Source organism: Pelmatolapia mariae, linkage group LG20 (assembly GCF_036321145.2).
Source record: "Pelmatolapia mariae isolate MD_Pm_ZW linkage group LG20, Pm_UMD_F_2, whole genome shotgun sequence".
In the NCBI taxonomy this organism is placed as follows: Eukaryota; Metazoa; Chordata; class Actinopteri; order Cichliformes; family Cichlidae; genus Pelmatolapia; species Pelmatolapia mariae.
Window position 1 is genome coordinate 40753448 of NC_086244.1, and position 17026 is coordinate 40770473.

General features: G+C 39.9%; 1 protein-coding gene across 7 annotated transcripts in view; it reads right to left on the reverse strand.

Annotated features, from left to right (window-relative positions):
* Positions 1-2866: 2866 nt before the first annotated feature.
* Positions 2867-17026, reverse strand: part of myt1b (myelin transcription factor 1b) — a 41229-nt gene continuing 27069 nt past the window's right edge. For 3 of the 7 annotated variants that reach the window (XM_063463417.1, XM_063463413.1, XM_063463419.1), the window contains 13 exons: positions 16085-16335; positions 14703-14890; positions 12422-12676; positions 11662-11816; positions 9056-9118; positions 8601-8669; positions 6802-6864; positions 6399-6479; positions 5594-5815; positions 4921-5012; positions 4651-4754; positions 3861-4004; positions 2867-3726 (listed from right to left, as the gene is read on the reverse strand). In XM_063463417.1, coding sequence (XP_063319487.1) covers positions 3583-3726; positions 3861-4004; positions 4651-4754; positions 4921-5012; positions 5594-5815; positions 6399-6479; positions 6802-6864; positions 8601-8669; positions 9056-9118; positions 11662-11816; positions 12422-12676; positions 14703-14890; positions 16085-16335 — 1831 coding nt within the window. In that variant the 3' untranslated portion in view covers positions 2867-3582. The remainder of the gene's footprint in view (positions 3727-3860; positions 4005-4650; positions 4755-4920; positions 5013-5593; positions 5816-6398; positions 6480-6801; positions 6865-8600; positions 8670-9055; positions 9119-11661; positions 11817-12421; positions 12677-14702; positions 14891-16084; positions 16336-17026) is intronic. The other 4 variants (XM_063463420.1, XM_063463415.1, XM_063463416.1 and 1 more) reach the window with 4 other exon arrangements.

Here is a 17026-nt window from a genome sequence, read left to right on the forward strand (position 1 = left end):
GCTTTCTCAGCTAACATTTTTTCTTTTTTTTTGAAATGCTATGCTTTCATGGCCTCAGTGTTATTAATTTACATACCTCAGTAGACAGTTTCATCAAGCAGTTTAAAAGGGGTCATGCCTTATCAAATAAGTTGGGAGAATATTCAGTCTTAACACTCTCGGGTAGTATTCTCGTGCATTTCAAGAGAGGGAATACGCTACTTTGTTAACCAAATGCATCCAAACTATTTTTCCTGGGGAGAGGTTACACAAAAATATGAGGAATGGGGGGGGGGGGGGGGGGGGGGGGGGGGTCATGGTGTGGGGGCTTTGGCGGGGAGGGTGTGGGGAGTATAAAAGTCATAAAAGGCTCTGACATTCTTTTGAGTGACGGACTCGTATTTATGCAACAAACGCCTCCTCCTAAAGCAAAGGGGAGATTGTGTAGCCGGGCAAATCAATTTCCCACTCCCACACACTCATCTAGGCCTTGATCCAGCCGCTGCTGTTGCCTCTAGCCTCAGCTGACTGGCTGACCTATGGCATTGCTCTGCTCTGCTTTAGCAGCTCTCCCCGATCACCTGAGAACCAAACTCTGCTTCCCATCAGTCTCTTTTGGTTGTTCTTTTTTTCCTGTTTGTTTGGAAAAGAAAGTACCACTTCCTTTTTTAAAAAATACATTTTGAACCCCCTGAATGAAACGGCTTTTTTGTGTGTGTTTTTTTCTATGTGACAAACAGGCAGGACAATTGCCCGTCATCTATCTATTGGGTTTCTTACAAGTCAAGACTTAAAATGCTGGCATCTTCAACAGTTATTGAGAAAGTGCACAAAGGAGATTCATTCTACATTGGCTAAAAGCACATTGAAAACATGCCTTCGACATCAGAGTTACACACGGGGTCGTGTACACCACAGCAGGTGCAACGCAAAGGCAGGTTACACTACGGTCTTCTACTTGCTCACTTCAGTATCGGAAAGCTCACAGAGAGTGAGCTGTTTCCATTATTAACACAATCACTGCACAATGTTGCTAAACACTATGCGCATTACTCAGAGGCATCATCATCGTCTTTTTTTTGTGTTTTTTTTTCAAAAATGTTTTCATACATGAACTCACATGACACTTAGGAACAAAGAGCCAACCATCTAAACTGATGGTTTCATTTCTCAGATTCAGTAGTACAACATACAGTAGATGTTTCTGACATTTCTGGATCAGGAAAGAAAATTAAAAAAAAGGAATCCTATGAGAACACTTCCAAAGTATTGTACTGTATCATCGCCTTCAGCTTTGACTCAATGGTATGTTTAAAGCCACAGTTGAGCAGGTCTTAGTGATATTAATTAAGGTGTAACTGCCTCCTACTGATAACCCCTCCTCATTTCTCTTTCCAATAAGCTAGTGATCTTTTGATAAGGATATACAAGAGAAGAAGAAGAAGAGCAAGTCAACAATTACACTGTAAAAATATATGTATGTTTATATTCATATATATATATATATATATGTATATATATAGCATCTTTAAAATCTATTTATACAGAATGTATATATAGTGTACTTATGGCCATCTTGGCAGAGAAATAAAGGCATCTGAAACAATCACCACTCTCTTGATGCCGTGGTCTCCTCAGGACCAGACATTGTTACATTGCAGAAATGCGAAGAGTCAGGAAAGAAAGTGAATTCTCTTCTTCTCCTTTATTTATTTCTTTTTAGTGGCACTTTGTGCATCAAAAAATTAAAATCTAGAGTAAGGCTACAAGGGTGTGTATGTTTATCTGATAAAAGTTTGTCAAAGGAGGCCATCCTACAGTATCCTCGAGGGTTGGATATGTCGCTGTGTGTGTTTTAGACTCGTACATCCAGACTAAAACACTGCTGGAATAGAGCTCTACACATGTACCACTGCACTGATGTAAAGAATTCAAAACCGTTACTTAAACAGCCATGGTACATCACAGAGATTGTGGGTGAGCCACTTCTGGCTGCTACAAAGCGCTTGGGAGAGGTAACATTTTTTTAAATTCCTCTACAAATTGTTCTCATCACCTGACAAAAGCAAACACTCAGAGAGCGGATAGTGAAAGTGATTGCTTTTGAGTATTTTTTTTTGTTTGTTTGTTTTGTTTTTTTTAACAATCAGCTGCTGGTACATCTATGCCTAAGCAATCAAACAGTATTTGTATTGATTTTATTTATTTTTTCGTTCTTTATTTAAATATTAGCAGAGGATCTTTAAGACTACTCAGACTCAACTGTCACATCACGCACATAAATAACAAAATAAATATACAGCCATATCAGTCAATTTCTTTCATATTAAATAAATAATAAATACATACTTTCTTTTTGTTTTCATCTCCTCATCAGTGTTTTTTTTAATGTAACAGAAAGAACACAAACAAAATAAAAACGAGGAAAACAAGAGCAACAAGCCCAAAAAATAATTTTTTTTACTGTAAAATTATCAAAAAAAAATTTGAGTCTATTATAAAATATTTGCACTTAAAAAGGATTTTTAAAAAGTACTCCAAAACAAACTATGCCTTGTCATTTATCTATATAGACTTTTAAAATATTGACGTACGACATCTGCAAATTGCTTTTTGACCTTGATAATCAGTAAAGATGCATTTGTATGTGTGTGTTTCACTAAACAAAGTTAATAAATAGATTGCTTCAAATAAATAAACCTCAATAACATAAATGGCAATAAGTTACAATTTAAAAGTTCACAGGTATAAATAATTCATATATAACAATAATTATTGTACCACAAAAACTAGTCATTGAAATGAAGTGCAATTCCTAGGCTGATAAGTACTATAGATATGACTAACTGAATTCGAAATGTGTGCACACTATTACTATCATTTCATTGGGGGGGGGGGGGGGGGGGCTGCAGCGTTTAATCTCACTCGCGACCTTGCTCGATGAGGTTTTTTTTCCCCGCTGATGATCGCTGCAGTAATACCACCAAGCAAACGCACATTCAGTTTAGTGCATGCTTCATATTGCTGGGGGGTGTGGTGCGAGTATGGTTGTGGATCACAGAGATTTTCAGAGCTGCAGATGCTTGCCATAGAGAATGCTACAGGAGACAGCGGCGGTGGGAGTCTTCTGCTCCAGTTAGTGCTCCTCTTCCTGTCTCTGGGCTCTGGCGAGCAATACTCGAGCCTCGCCTGTCTCAGTGTTCCGGCTGAGGAGAAATGCTAAAAAACTGACTGACCAGTTGCGAAACCCTCTCCGAAAAACAGTTAAGGACACAAAAGAGACAACAGGTAAACATACAGTATATTTAAACCCCCAGATACAGCTTCTAGTAACATGGATCTTCTTCTGGTTCCTCCTTTGAATCCCAGCAGCAGCATGATGTGGATTTTGGTCCGCGTCACTTTTCTTTAACAGAGTGCTCCCTGGGTTGATTTTTTTTTAAGTTGCCATTTACTTAAATAACCTGAATTCCCTTTTTTTGTTTTTGAATCATATTTCGATATATCATAGAGCATTTCAACCTCTCTCCTTCCTGACTCCACCTCCACCGCGTTCTCTGCACTTTGGGACAGTTTGCGTTCTCCATTTGTATGTGTGGAGCCTCAAACCTTGATGCCCTTCACAGCTTTGTTGATGCTCTCCAGCAGAGCCTTGTTCTCAGGGCTCTGGAAGCAGTCCTTGTTGGTGTACATGTCAGTCAGGGTGCTGATGTATCTGTCAAAGTTCTGCTCTGTGATTGGCTCCTGCTGTGGTGCAAATGAAAACCAATCTCAACTGAGGGGGGCAAACAGAAACAAGGCTCCACGCGCTCTTCAGCGCACCAGATTTGCCTTCAAACAAATGCACAATCAATGACAACAGGGTGTGAATGCGGACTTACCATGTGCGGCAGACGGATATTAGCCAGGCTGCGGATGAGGGCTCGGCTCAGACCAGACAGCTCCATGAACAGAGCCTCATTCTGCTCCTCAATCATCTTATTCTCGTGCTCAATGCTTTTCAGGTTCTTCTCCATAGAGGAGATCTGCAACGCACAGCAGCAGACCATCAGCAAATGTTTTAATATTCAACTAGAAATTCATATCTATTTAATAGCAGCTGTGGTGACTGGCAATGTAGTGGCCATAGTCCAGACATTATACAGACATTTTTTTTCTTCTCTAGTGGCTCGCACCATCTGATATCTTCATTGTTCCTGGGTCCACAAATCTAATGCTGGTTCCAGTTCAACATTGCAAGTAACCAGTCAGATTGTAGCGATGACATAATTGTGGGATGTGGAAACACCATGCATCACACATCACAACAATGTGATTGGTCAGATGCAATACTGATACTGGACAATTTTTACCCATCTTTAAAGTGTCCTGCTGCCTGCAGTGCTCTTTAGAGTCTCAACTGCAGAAACTGTAATCCTGGTAAAAGACGTTCCAGATAAATATCCTCCTAAAATTATAGTTCTCTATTCATTCTCAACAGTGTCATGCTTATGAAACCAAGGTTTCATAAGGTGGTGATAATGATCAATAATTACTTTATCTCTTTTGCAAGAGACTGGCTAAGGTAGGCAGTATTGCTGTTGCATGGAGAAACTGGAGCTCCTCGAGAAAACAAGAGCATACACTGAAGATCACACTAAAGGAAAAAAAACCCCAACAACAAACACACACCTGAGTCTGCAGGTTGACCATGTCAGCCTCCATTTCATTGTTGGATTCATTAAGGTCATTAATCTCTTTGTTGAGCTGCTTGATGTCCTCATCATTGTCCAAAACTAAAGGAGAGGCGAAGAGAAAAGCACGTTTTGCAAAAAAAACCCCAAAAGAAAACAGAAAAAAACTCTATTCTAACATTGGCATTTTTATTATTTGACTCAGTAACAAAAGGGGGGGATTTTCCGCTCAGTAAACACATAGATTTTTCTTAATTAACCATCTTACCATCACTGGCTCTGAACTTAGTGCTCAGATAGTCTTCTGTAGGGAACTTGGCCTTCTTCTTAGCATACAAAGCTCTGGGGCATCCTGAGAGGCTGAAATGAAATTCAGAGAGGGTCAAATTTAACATTACATCTACATAAAGAACATTATAACTTACAGTGGCATGTGTTAGTTATGTACTGCTGCTATGGGGGAAAAGCTTAGCCTAGAAAAATAACTGGAAACGGCAAGACAGACTATTTAACACATGGTGAAAACATCTCGATATTCTTATTTAACTCTCGACAAAGCAAATAAAGATTTCCAAAGTGTTCAAATGCTCATCTTTAACTATCAAGCTGTAAATTAGCTTAACTTAGAATAAAGACTTGACTACGTTCGCCTAGATCAGTTTAAAGTTGAAAATGACCAACTGATGGGGTGTTTACAGAGATCTGCGTATTATTTTTCTGGTCAGACATAGCGATTTAAAAATATAGTATCAAACTGAAGCTTTACATTTTAGCATTTGTGACAAGTTTTTAAAAGAAATAACTAAATAACTAAAATATCCACACATTAAAAAAGAGAGATTCAGAGATACTTAGCCGTTGACTGCATTTTATAAAATCTGAATTCCTCATTTAATCAATTTGTTTCAAATTTGAAGATACTGATCAAAGCCTAAGCTTACCTGCGGTGTGTGAGGAAACTTCCGTTAGCATGTCCAGAGCCATCACAACCTGGGGTGGGGCAGGTTGGACCCTCTGTCTTGAAGGCCTTCCAGTTGAATGGCGTGCCATTCAGAAGACCCTCCTTTTGTCTACGGGCCGCCAGCGGGCACCCGTAAGCGCTACGATGTGTGGCGTACTTTCCACTGATGTGGCCCAGGCTGTCACAGCCCGGCACCGGACATCTGCAGAGAGCAGAGGTGGTAAGAAGAAGAAGAGAGGAGAAGGAGAAGAAAAAGTATGGAAGATAGGAAGCAGATACGGAAAGAAAGAGAATGACGGGGCACAAAGGTTAGACAAGGAGAATGCAAAAATGAAAGTAAAGCGAAAACTAAGATAATTCTTATCTTAAAAACTGAAAGGTTTTTAGCAGTTTTGCTACATTCTGTATTGGACATATTATTACAATGCAAGATATTGCTGACAAATGATCTATTACAATTTGGTACATGCTTTCTCCACATACTGTTATATTAACAGTTTTGTGTGCAATATGAAGCCCATGTATTTCTTATGTAATAACAATGTACTCTGCAATAGTCTACCATAAATTATATTCAGAATCAGTATCTGCAGTAAGTGTATTTTCCCATGAGTAAGTTGATTCAGTTACGGGGACAGATCACTACCTCTGCATATGATTCACAGTGACTTTCCTCTCTTTCTTTCTCTGTCTCTCTCTCTCGCTCTCTCTTTCCTTTATTGCATTTTAGTTTTACCGTCAGTCATGCTAAAAGCAGACGTTATGACTTTCTGAGCGGTACGAACTTTAAAAGCTCGGAGTCCTCCTGGTTGTCCTTGGTAGGAGTTTTAATTCCACTTTTCTTGGCACGCGGGCACCCAGAGAGACTGAAAACAGAAAGTATGGAGTTGATAACATAGGGCTGGAAAGAAAAGGTCTGGTGAAGTGATTACTTAATAAAGGAAGAGAACATGGTAAGGAAGAATAATTTTACAGAGGTTCTTCAACCAAATGACAAACCAAATCCATTGAAAACGCCTAATATGGATGAAAATAGGATCATGTGTATGTGGTGCCTGTCTAATCTATCGTGAACTGTCGCTAGGCCTCTCTGACTGGCTATACATATGTATGTTTGTGTGTGTGTGTGTGTGTGTGTGTGTGTGTGTGTGTGTGCGTGTGTGTGCACGAGCATTTGTGTTCTGTTACCTTCTGTGTGAGGCATAGTTTCCTGTGATGTGACCTGAGCCGTCACATCCTGGAGTGGGGCATCTAGGGAAAAAAACAAAGCAATGTTCAAAGTTAGGCAGAAAAAATTAACACGGGGAGTTTTCACAGCTGAAAACTGAGGTTTACGATGAGAAAAATGGTCAGTTTGTTAGGATAAAACATCCTTGTGCATATTTGTTTTTGATCCCATCTCTCCTATTTCACTTTCTATTTATCTGCTTAATCTTAAACAAATTATCACAATGTGTATATTCAATTCAGTTCCGTTTTATTGATATACTGCCAAATCACAACAACAGTCACCTCAAGGCCCTTAATATTGTAAGGCCCTACAACAATACAGCAAAACCACATCAATCAGATGGCCCCCTGTGTGCAAACACTTTGGCAACAGTGAGAAGGAAAAACTCCCTTTTAACAGGAAGAAACCTCTGGCAGAACCAAGCTGAGGGAGGGGCTGAGAGAGGTGTCTCCCAGATTCACCCACCCTTGAAACTTTGAGACACTAAAAGTCTAGCTGTTGCTTTAGACTCCCTCGTCAGCTCATGAATGGCACACAGCTTTCTCAACTGCGCCTCACAAAATCAGAAATCATATTTTTTTAGCCATTGCAATCCAACTTTCATTCTAAAAGTGACCTAATCTGCTAACATGGAAGAGTATAGTTTCAGAACCACACATCAACGCCCCTCTTTTCTCTCTTCTCTTTCCACTCGCCCCTTCCAGCCCGGGTCTGCCCGAGGCCTCTTCATGGTAAAAGGGAATTCTTCTTCCCCACTGTTTCTAAGTGCTTACACATAGTTGTCTGATCGTTGAGGTTCTCTGTCTAATCTTTCATTATTATTATTATTATTATTATTATTATTATTATTATTACTGTTGTCTTTACTTTACAATAATAATGAGCACTTGCTGTGAAGTGGTGCTATATAAATGTAATTGTAATGACCAGGAAGTTGCTTCTGTTCATAGATGTTGTGTTTTCAGTGGGAGAAATGTTTTTTTTCATAGCTCATCTAAGTGACTATTTCAGTCAAACACCAAAGATCTTGTCTAGTCCTATCTTTCAAATAAGGCCCATGGTCAAAATTAATCCACTGATCTTAAAAAAATAAATAAAATAAACTCATGCTTTTTTTCCCTTCTAGGCTTCAGTTCCCTCCTTTCTGATACACACACAAAAAACTCTCTCTGGACTCTGGTTTAGTTCTTAGTGATCATCACTGAACACATATCATCCCAATCCTGGTCAGCCATTTACACCTTATATTTGTATTAGAACGGATTTTAGGATTTTATAGATCTACATTTTTTGTTTGTTTTGTTTTTTTTAATATTTGTCAGCTGTTTTTCAGCTTACCTGTGTATTTTTCTGTTATAATTGATTTATTACTTGTTTTAGTATTTATCAATTACATTGATAATTTGCATTTTGTATTTTTCATGCCCTTTTCTAAGCTCTGATTTCACCGTGCTATATGAAAAAGTTATTCTAGCTTTCCAGGCTCTTTGCCATTTGAACACACCTGGTATCTGTACATGTTGAGCTGTGAAAAGCCTTTGTAAGTTTCATTCACATTTACATGAAGTAGTTGAAGTTAAAGCAAGCACAGACATAGGAAAAACCACCATGACAGATGCAGCGGTAGCACAGAAAGCAGCCAGCAACAATAGATAAGTTAACGTCAGCAGAATGAAGTGCTGTGGTGCTGGACAGTGTCAGTAGCAGTGAGCTGAAGTGGCAGCGAAAAGGCAGTGAAGGTGTAGAGCAGACATACTTGAGTTCAGGGGTGTGGGCCGCCATGAGGGACCGAAGGCTCTTATCAGCGAGAGGACACCCAGACAGACTGAGAGAGAAAAGACAGGCAGAGGAAGAGAAGGACGAAAAGGGGGGAAGCAAGGGGTGAGAGGGGGTTGAAAGGAGAGAGGAGAAAGATGTGAGTAAAGGGAAATCAAGAATGCAAGGCATACCAAGGTCATTTAGCAAGAAGAGGACAGACAGCAAGAAGTAAATTACTGATGCATATCAAAGTCAATGACCGTCTTTGCTTCCTGGGCTCACGCTACATTATTGCCTCTGGCATGTCAGGATCAAATAAAATGTTTGAATTAGTCTCGGTGTGCCGGCTTTGGAGTGAGAAGCAGAGGGAGAGTCTCAGTAGATCTAACATTTCATGTACAAGCTTATATAGAAAGCAGCAGTGCACACTAGCGCCCGAATAAGCCTACATACCTGCGATGGGACGCATAGTTCCCAGTGATGTGGCCGCTGCCATCACAGCCAGGTGTTGGACACCTGCAGAGGGGACAGACACGCAGTTAGCAGTGGCAGAAGGAGAGAGCGACAACGTTAGGGATTAGATGTACAAAGTTATTTTTTATAAAGGAAAAACAGAGGCTGACCATACACCTCTCTATATTCACGGCAAATATGTACATAGAGTTCACATAGAAGGTCGTTTGTTGTAAGGTTCCCATAAATACCTGGGGGTACTACATTTGTACACACTCTGATGGAACGATCAGAGTGTCACTACCCTTCTCACAAAGCACCAGACGTTCATGGATGTTTTTTATCCCGGTTGGCTGGTCATGGCCTTAAACTCACATCCACAGAACATCTAAATGTGGTTGAAAATTGCAATATGAAAAGTCATCTTTTCAGGATGTTACAACAAACTGGTTTCAACCTAATTTCACTAATAGCCCACTGAGCAATTTTCTGTTTATCAGAGCTTTAAAAGACGTCTAAATGGTACATGCTAAAACAGGGTTACATTTGGTTCAAGAGTCAATGTTTAGTAGATTTCTACATCAGACCGAGCAGGTTGTTTGTTTTTTCCAGAGCAAATACATATGTCTGTGTGTTTTAACTTTAATAATTGATTGACAAAGGATTGTGGCCAGACTATCACGCAACATTCTCTCTCTATACAAATTTATATATATATATATATATATATGTATATATGTATATATATATATATATATATATATATATATATATATATATATTTTTTTTTTTTTTTTTTTTTTTTTTGCAAGCTTTTTTGTGCGAGCCCCTGGACAGTCAGAACGGTGGTATAGTGGTGAGTATTACTGGCTCAACATGAGAAAATTCTGCTGGTCAACAGAAATCTCTTCTTTAACTTTTATTTAGAACTAAAGGGACGTCTTTTTCTACATCCCTTTTCACTGATCTTTGTACTGAACTGTAGGGATGGCAAAAAAAATCACTACAGCACAGTATCGACATAGGAACACTAAACATTGATATTTTTTATGAAATTAATTAAAATACCATGGGAGCACTATGAACAAGAGTGCTTATTAAATGTGAAGATATGTTAAAACCAAAAACCACCACTTAGCTTGACAAAGCTACCTCATAATGAAGTGCAAGTTTATGGTTTTAGTCACACGAGTAAAAATACAACATCAACCTTTGTGCATCTACAAAAAAGATCAGTGACTTGCGACTATAGTGAATTTTGTCACGTTTGGTGATCAGTTGCAACTCATGGTGATGGCTTGAGGGTGTTGATTGCAAGGTGATTGGATTGCACAGGTTGCCTGATAGGAGGCGACATTTCTACAAGCAGTCACAGTCTGACTGCAATCACTCTCAGAGAGATTGTCAAAGATTTGCAAATAACTGCTATTAAATGTATACAATTATAAATTCAGACAGATTGCCAGCATGTTGCCATCGGTCTGAATGAGTCTGTCAATGAACACAACGCGAGGGGCCTCGACTCTGGTTTTGTTCTGGTTATATTCCTACGAAACAGAAAGATTGCTGAGCACAAACGTTACAGTTAAATGTGAATTTCTGTCTATTTAGACAGCAAATGGATATGTGATTTATCACAGTTAATTGCTGTTTTATCAAAAACAGATTTCATGTAATTGCCAACTTGACCTCATTCAACTGCAAACTGGTAGCAGACTGATAGCAGACTGACTCTGATAACACAATTTATGGCAGGTTTTAGTGACAGTGTTGTTTTGCTTTACAATCTTATTTTGCTGCAAAAGAAAAAACATATTGAATAAAACAGATATTGACAAAGTGTAAATTTGAGGGAATATTTTGTAGTTTAAAAAAAGGTGATAAATTACAGTATATGTTATTGCAGTAATCAGGATGCAAAATGTTAAAAATCACAGTAATACTGTAACTGAACCCTGACTCCTCCCTTAGTTATGCTGCAATTATGATGCATTGAGTATTTCTCCCTCAGTCACCTTTCTCACTCACTATGTGTTAATAGACCTCTCTGCATTGAATCATACTTGTTATTAATCTGTGGCTCTCTTCCAGAGCATGTATTTTATCCTGTCTCCCTTCTCTCTCCCCAACCGTTCGCTGCAGATGGCCCCGCCCCTCCCTGAGCCTGGTTCTGCCGGAGGTTTCTTCCTGTTAAAAGGGAGTTTTTCCTTCCCACTGTCACCAAAGTGCTTGTTCATAGGGGGTCTAATGATTGTTGGGTTTTTTCCTCTGTATGTATTAAAGTAGGGTCTACCTTACAATACAAAGCACCTTGAGGTGACTGTTGTCGTATAAATAAAAGTGAATTGAATTGAATTAACCTTGAGTTCAGTTGAGATATTATGATATTGTTGGGTATGTATCGATTCCCTCTACATAAAGAGAAAACTTTTTCATTTTTTAGCCAAATCTCAACATCATGTCTAATAAAATCTTCTTCTTCTATTTCCTTTAAATGAGTTTTTTATGATTATTTCTTAACCTGGGTTGGATGTAATTAAGCACATATAATCTTGTTACGCATCAGGAAATAAGAATGACTTCTAACTCGTTGCCTTATTACTTACGAGAGCAACTCCTTCTTGCTATCTTTGGGCTGAAATTTGACCTTGAAGCTCGGGGTTGTGACCTCTCCTGGGTATTTCCTCTCCTCTAGGCAATCCTGCATCATGTCACAGTCCTCTGGTTCGGATGAGACGTACGACTGGCCGGTATGCTCCATCTGAAAAGTGATTAACACACTGGTAAATCCACTGCAGGCCTTTTGCTCTTTAAATTGTGGCTTGACCTATTATCTGAATTTTGTTTTTTAAATATCTGCTTCCAGGTAATAGTTTGCTATTGTATATCTGAATGCAAGCAAAGAAACTTTGCAAACACCATGTGCACACAATCCTCTTTTATTCTTTTGCAGACAAGTGATGTTTCCAAATGCAGAGTGTCCTCATAAAAAATTAACATTCAAGGCCCTTTATATTTCTTTTGAAAAAGTTCAAAGGAGTAAAAATTAGCATATGCCAAATCCAGGATGGTGCAATGCACCTGACACACTACCTCTGTTACACAGTGCAATGTTTTAACTGTACAGTAACTCTCACATTTCAGTGAAATAAATGAATAATACAAAGAGGAAAAGGGGACAGGGAATAAGAAAAGGGAATTACACAAAGACAAAGTGATGTAAACAATTAAGAGTTTTTCATTCAAAAGGCTTAGGGGGAATTTTGTCTGTTGTTATTTATGTCGCAATATCTCCTCTGTGAGTAACATCTGAGGAAATGCACCGTGTTTGGAGCTCGTACTTTTGTTCCGTCTAATTGTACTGACCTCGTCCATTTCCTCCTCTCTCTGACGGTTAGGTTTGGTGTAATCCAGAGGTCCCTCCCAGTCCTCCTGCTTGTAGGTGTGTATGCTTGGTGATGTCATCCCGCTGTTTCCACCATGATGCAGCGAGGAAGAGGAGGAGGAAGGGTCTGGAGACCGAACGTCGGGACTCGTCCCAGACAGACTTCCCTCTCGTTTAATGGGCTTTTTCATGCTCAGGTCCAGGGTGCCGTTCTCATCCACTTCAATGTCCATTTCCTGGAGACAAAGCAACAGGAATTTATAGCTGAGCCTGTGTTATTACCTGCTTATAAGTATCCTTGTAATTTTCAGTTGTAGAGCCCCAATTTGAGACTTTAACAAATAAATAATTTTAGACAAGTGACAGTGAAGTAACTAAATGAATAATGAATAATAATATCCATATGCCCACTTTGAGGGTATACTACACACGAAATAGAAGACTATCTGCTGAAATCTGCACTGAGATACCATTACAGTAGAATTTAATTGAGCTTTGGGCATACAGAGCTTAGTCTTACACACATTCATGTCATTGTTTGAAACTTTTGCCTTGTTTGAAACTTGAGTTTTAATATATATTTTTTTATTGCAGCTCACTCTGTATATGAATGCAATTATGCTTTTTTTTCTGTTAAAAACTTTGGAGCTCAGTGCATAATCTGGGAGAAAATTAATGGAGAAACACAGCTAACTAATACATCTAATTAAGTATTCTCAAATGTGAATAACTAATGCAGTCTCCTCTGGTGCACTTCACTGTATATGTGAGGCAGTCCTGTGTGATGATGATTGGGATTATTTTAATTACCCTCTTGAGCAGATTCTGATGCAGCGCTACATATCTGCCTGAATTCTAATTTCATATATTCTAAATAAAAACTGAACTTTCATGTGGAGAAATGTTGCTTTCACTTCTCCACCTGCTTGTAAAACTGCCCTCGAGCCTGTATCAAACAAGCATTTTCACAGTCATGCACCAGAGTGACGGCCTCTTTCAGAGCACTACACACTCAAGTTCAGAACACCAGCCTCATCGCCTAAGCATGTTAGTCATGATATCTAATGTACTCTGGTGCCAACAGCACGAACACTGTGCTCCATCTCTCCATGCTTTATTATAGTTCTGGCAGGTGAACAGAAACAGAAGGGTGAAAAGAGCAATGTTTTCAGCATTCATGTAAAATGGTGCTCATATGGGCTGGTCAAGGGCCAGAAAATTCAAAGGGTTAGGAGAAGAGGAGAGAAAATGGGAACAGTTCCCAGAAATGTCCCAGGTTGATGAGCTCAGTGTTCCAGTGTTTCAATATTGGATTTCAACTGGCTCCAACTCTGATTCCAGATCAGTCCCCAGTTGATCTGCGCAGCTAAGGCCTGCTCTTGGATCTGTGCCTTGCTGAACACCTTGCTCTGCTTTGCTGCCAGAGACATTAATTTTCACTTTTTATCTTCCTAAAAGCATGTCAGAAATCGAAAAATGATGAAGCAGTCACTTTCTCTCCTCTGTGAGGCAAAAAGGCTTTTAAAAATCACAATATGGGGGAAAGTGGCGCTCCTATTACACCTCCTGTGCACAGAAAAGAGAAAGGAAGTGAGGGAGTGAGAAACAGAAGTATAGATAGGGAACGAGTGAGGAACAGGGAGCCTTGCTTAGGGAGGAAGAGAGAAAGAGGGTAAAAGGACATGTGAGAAAGAAAATGATAGAAAGAGAGTGGGAGATCCGTCCAGCAGATAATGAAAAAAGGCTACCTGGTGGAAAAGTAATCCAGGCAACTGGCAGTCAGCCAAATTCAATAACAACATGAAAAGTGTGTGGGATGGAGGGATGAAACGATGAAAGAGGATGGGAGAGGTGATGCAACTGAATCTCAACACCATCCTGTTGCTGTAAACCAATGCCTCCTGATGATATATTCATGCAGAGTTGATGGAGAAAAAAAAATGAGCGAGAGGAGAGGAGAGAAGAGGGGTGGAGAAGGCACACCCACTGCTATCTCCTCTCATCTCACCAGCTGTGGCCTGCAATGTTTCATCTGCACTACAATCAGATAATAAAATCTTTCTCTAAGTGTTTTGCAGAGAAGAACAAGGCAGTACTTTACGACAGTAAAACCAAAACTACTTGACTCCCTTCAAATTGAGTACATTTTTGATCATCGAAGAACTACCAAGTGATGATGAAACCGACTGTGCTGTTTTCATTCCAACTGTGCTCCTTTATAACGACTGGGGAAAAAAACATTTGAAAAAATGGTGGGTTTACCTTGTTTTGGGGTTTGGTGCTAAGGTTCTCAGGTTTCTCCCAGCAGCGAGTAGACAGGTTAAGGATGGCAGTGGCAGCCATGTGAGCAGCTTCGGCATCATGGGCGTAGTCGTAGGCCAATGAGGAGCTTTTCCCATAACCGTGGAGGCTGAGGCTAGGTGATGATGACTTGGGGAATGACGGCTTAGCTGCAGGGGGACAAAGGCACAAATCCCAAATTGGCTGATATTCTGGGAAAGTACTAAAACAAAAGGGGATTGAAAAAATATGTGCGCTCAAGAACCTTTGTGTTTTGCTAACACTCTACCTTCATTTTTCATGATTATTTTCTGCCCCACACTGCTGAAGCATTTTAATTTAGCTGATTTTTTTTAAATTAATATATTTCAATATATATTAAATAAAGATCAATCATCAATCAATCAATCAATCAATCAATCAATCGCCTTACGTTTCTGTATTTTTTCAGAAATACATCTTCCTCACAGGACAGCCAATACAAACATATGATTTATAGAATATGATGCCAGACATTAAACAGATAAAAGTACTTAAAATGAGCTCAACCTTAAAAATATGCAGAAGTAATATTAAACCATCCAATACTGACGAGGAACATTTTTCTGCAGAATAATAATCTTTTAATTTGCTACTTCATGCACAGTTTTCCAATAATGCAGTTTTATGTGTACTGAGGTGCGTTCACTGGGTTTTATTGCTTCTTTTCTTAAAGGAATATCCACCACTTGTCATTGTCATTTGGTAAAACAGCAGATATTTATTCAGCTACCATTCTTCAGCCATGAAGGAGTGCAGAATACGTCCACGCAGAGTGCAGACAGACAGCACAAATGGCACATTTTAATCTGATCCAATTTATCTTGTTAAAAAGTTAAATAGCAGACGAAGATGTTTTCGTTTGTGTGTGGCAATTGTCTCTGCTTGCCTTTCTGTAAAAGTCACCGCACACCACTGAGTCACAGCCACTGCTATGCATGCAGACAGGACAGAAATGGCAAACTGAGTGAAACAGTAACTGAAATTTGAACATTTGTCTCTCTCTTCTTTTCACTCATTTTGAAGAATAAAAGTCAGCCAAAGAGCCATGCTGGAGTAACATTTTCAAGAGCCTTAGAAAGGCCAGCACTGCGAGCAAGAATTAGCACAAATGAACATGTCACACTATCTCACATAGCAATGAGTGAATGGTTAGTAAATAACGTGGCCCAGATCTTCAGTTTTCTGTGTGGCTCACATGGCTTTGACCGAAGACTCTAACTCACAGTGAATCCGGCTGCTGTAACCTAGCCACAGGTTTGCCTTATAAAAAAACAAATAAATAAATATGCACGATAGAGAAGAAGCCCGAGGTTCCCTCTTACTTTTGAAGGCTTTAGGTGAGGTTTCGCTGGTGGGCATCTTTGGAGCAAGCGTGCGCTTCCCGAACACTTGAGCATCGAAGCTTGCATAATCGAAGGACACCTTGGAGTACTTCTCCAGCTCCTTGGCCAAGTTGGCGCGAGGTGTGGAAGGCGCCATGTTGGGCCTGTAGCTCCCGTACTGGGGCACCTCTAGCTGCTTCACAAAACACATGGGTCTGCAGGGGGGAGAGGGAGAGGACGTCAGGGTGGGGCTGGGGATTAAAGACAAAAATAAAAGCAGAAACAAGAGATGAGAAATAAAAAGAGGATTGATGCAATAAAAAGACACACACACACACAAAAGCAAAACGGGGGGAAGAAAAAGAGAATAAAAGAATGAGAGAAAAAGGTAGAATGAAACAGAAAGAGTGAAGACAGGAGCAATGGTGTACTTAGCAGGAGTGCAGCAGGATTAAAAGCTCTCTTATCAGCAGAGGGCACATTTGCATGTTGTACAGCATGGAATTTATGAGCTTTAAGCCCTCTCGTTTTCTGGAGAGCCTGGGCTTTTGTCAGACCTGTTGGCGTAAATCCACTGATAGACCAGGGGGAGGTGGAAGGGCGTGGGGAGTGAGAAAGAAGAGAGAAGGGGGAGAAGAGAAGACTAGGAACCAAAGAAGGGGGAGTGGTGAAAGAGGAGAGACAGAGGAGGGGTAGGTTGGGGGTATAGAGCCAGGAGGAACAAAGTGGCCTTACTCATTTTTTTTTTTTTTGCATCCCCTAACCATCTTATCCAAGCCCTCCACCCACTTTGGCCCAGCCCTATTTATTCTCCTCTGCACCGAAGCCTTTCCTCAGTGTTTTTCTCCATGCTCGCATGGTCATTAATAGTCTACAAGACCTGGCCTGTAGTCATACTGCTGCAGCTGGGGTGGCCATCACATAGAGGCCCACTAATAACAC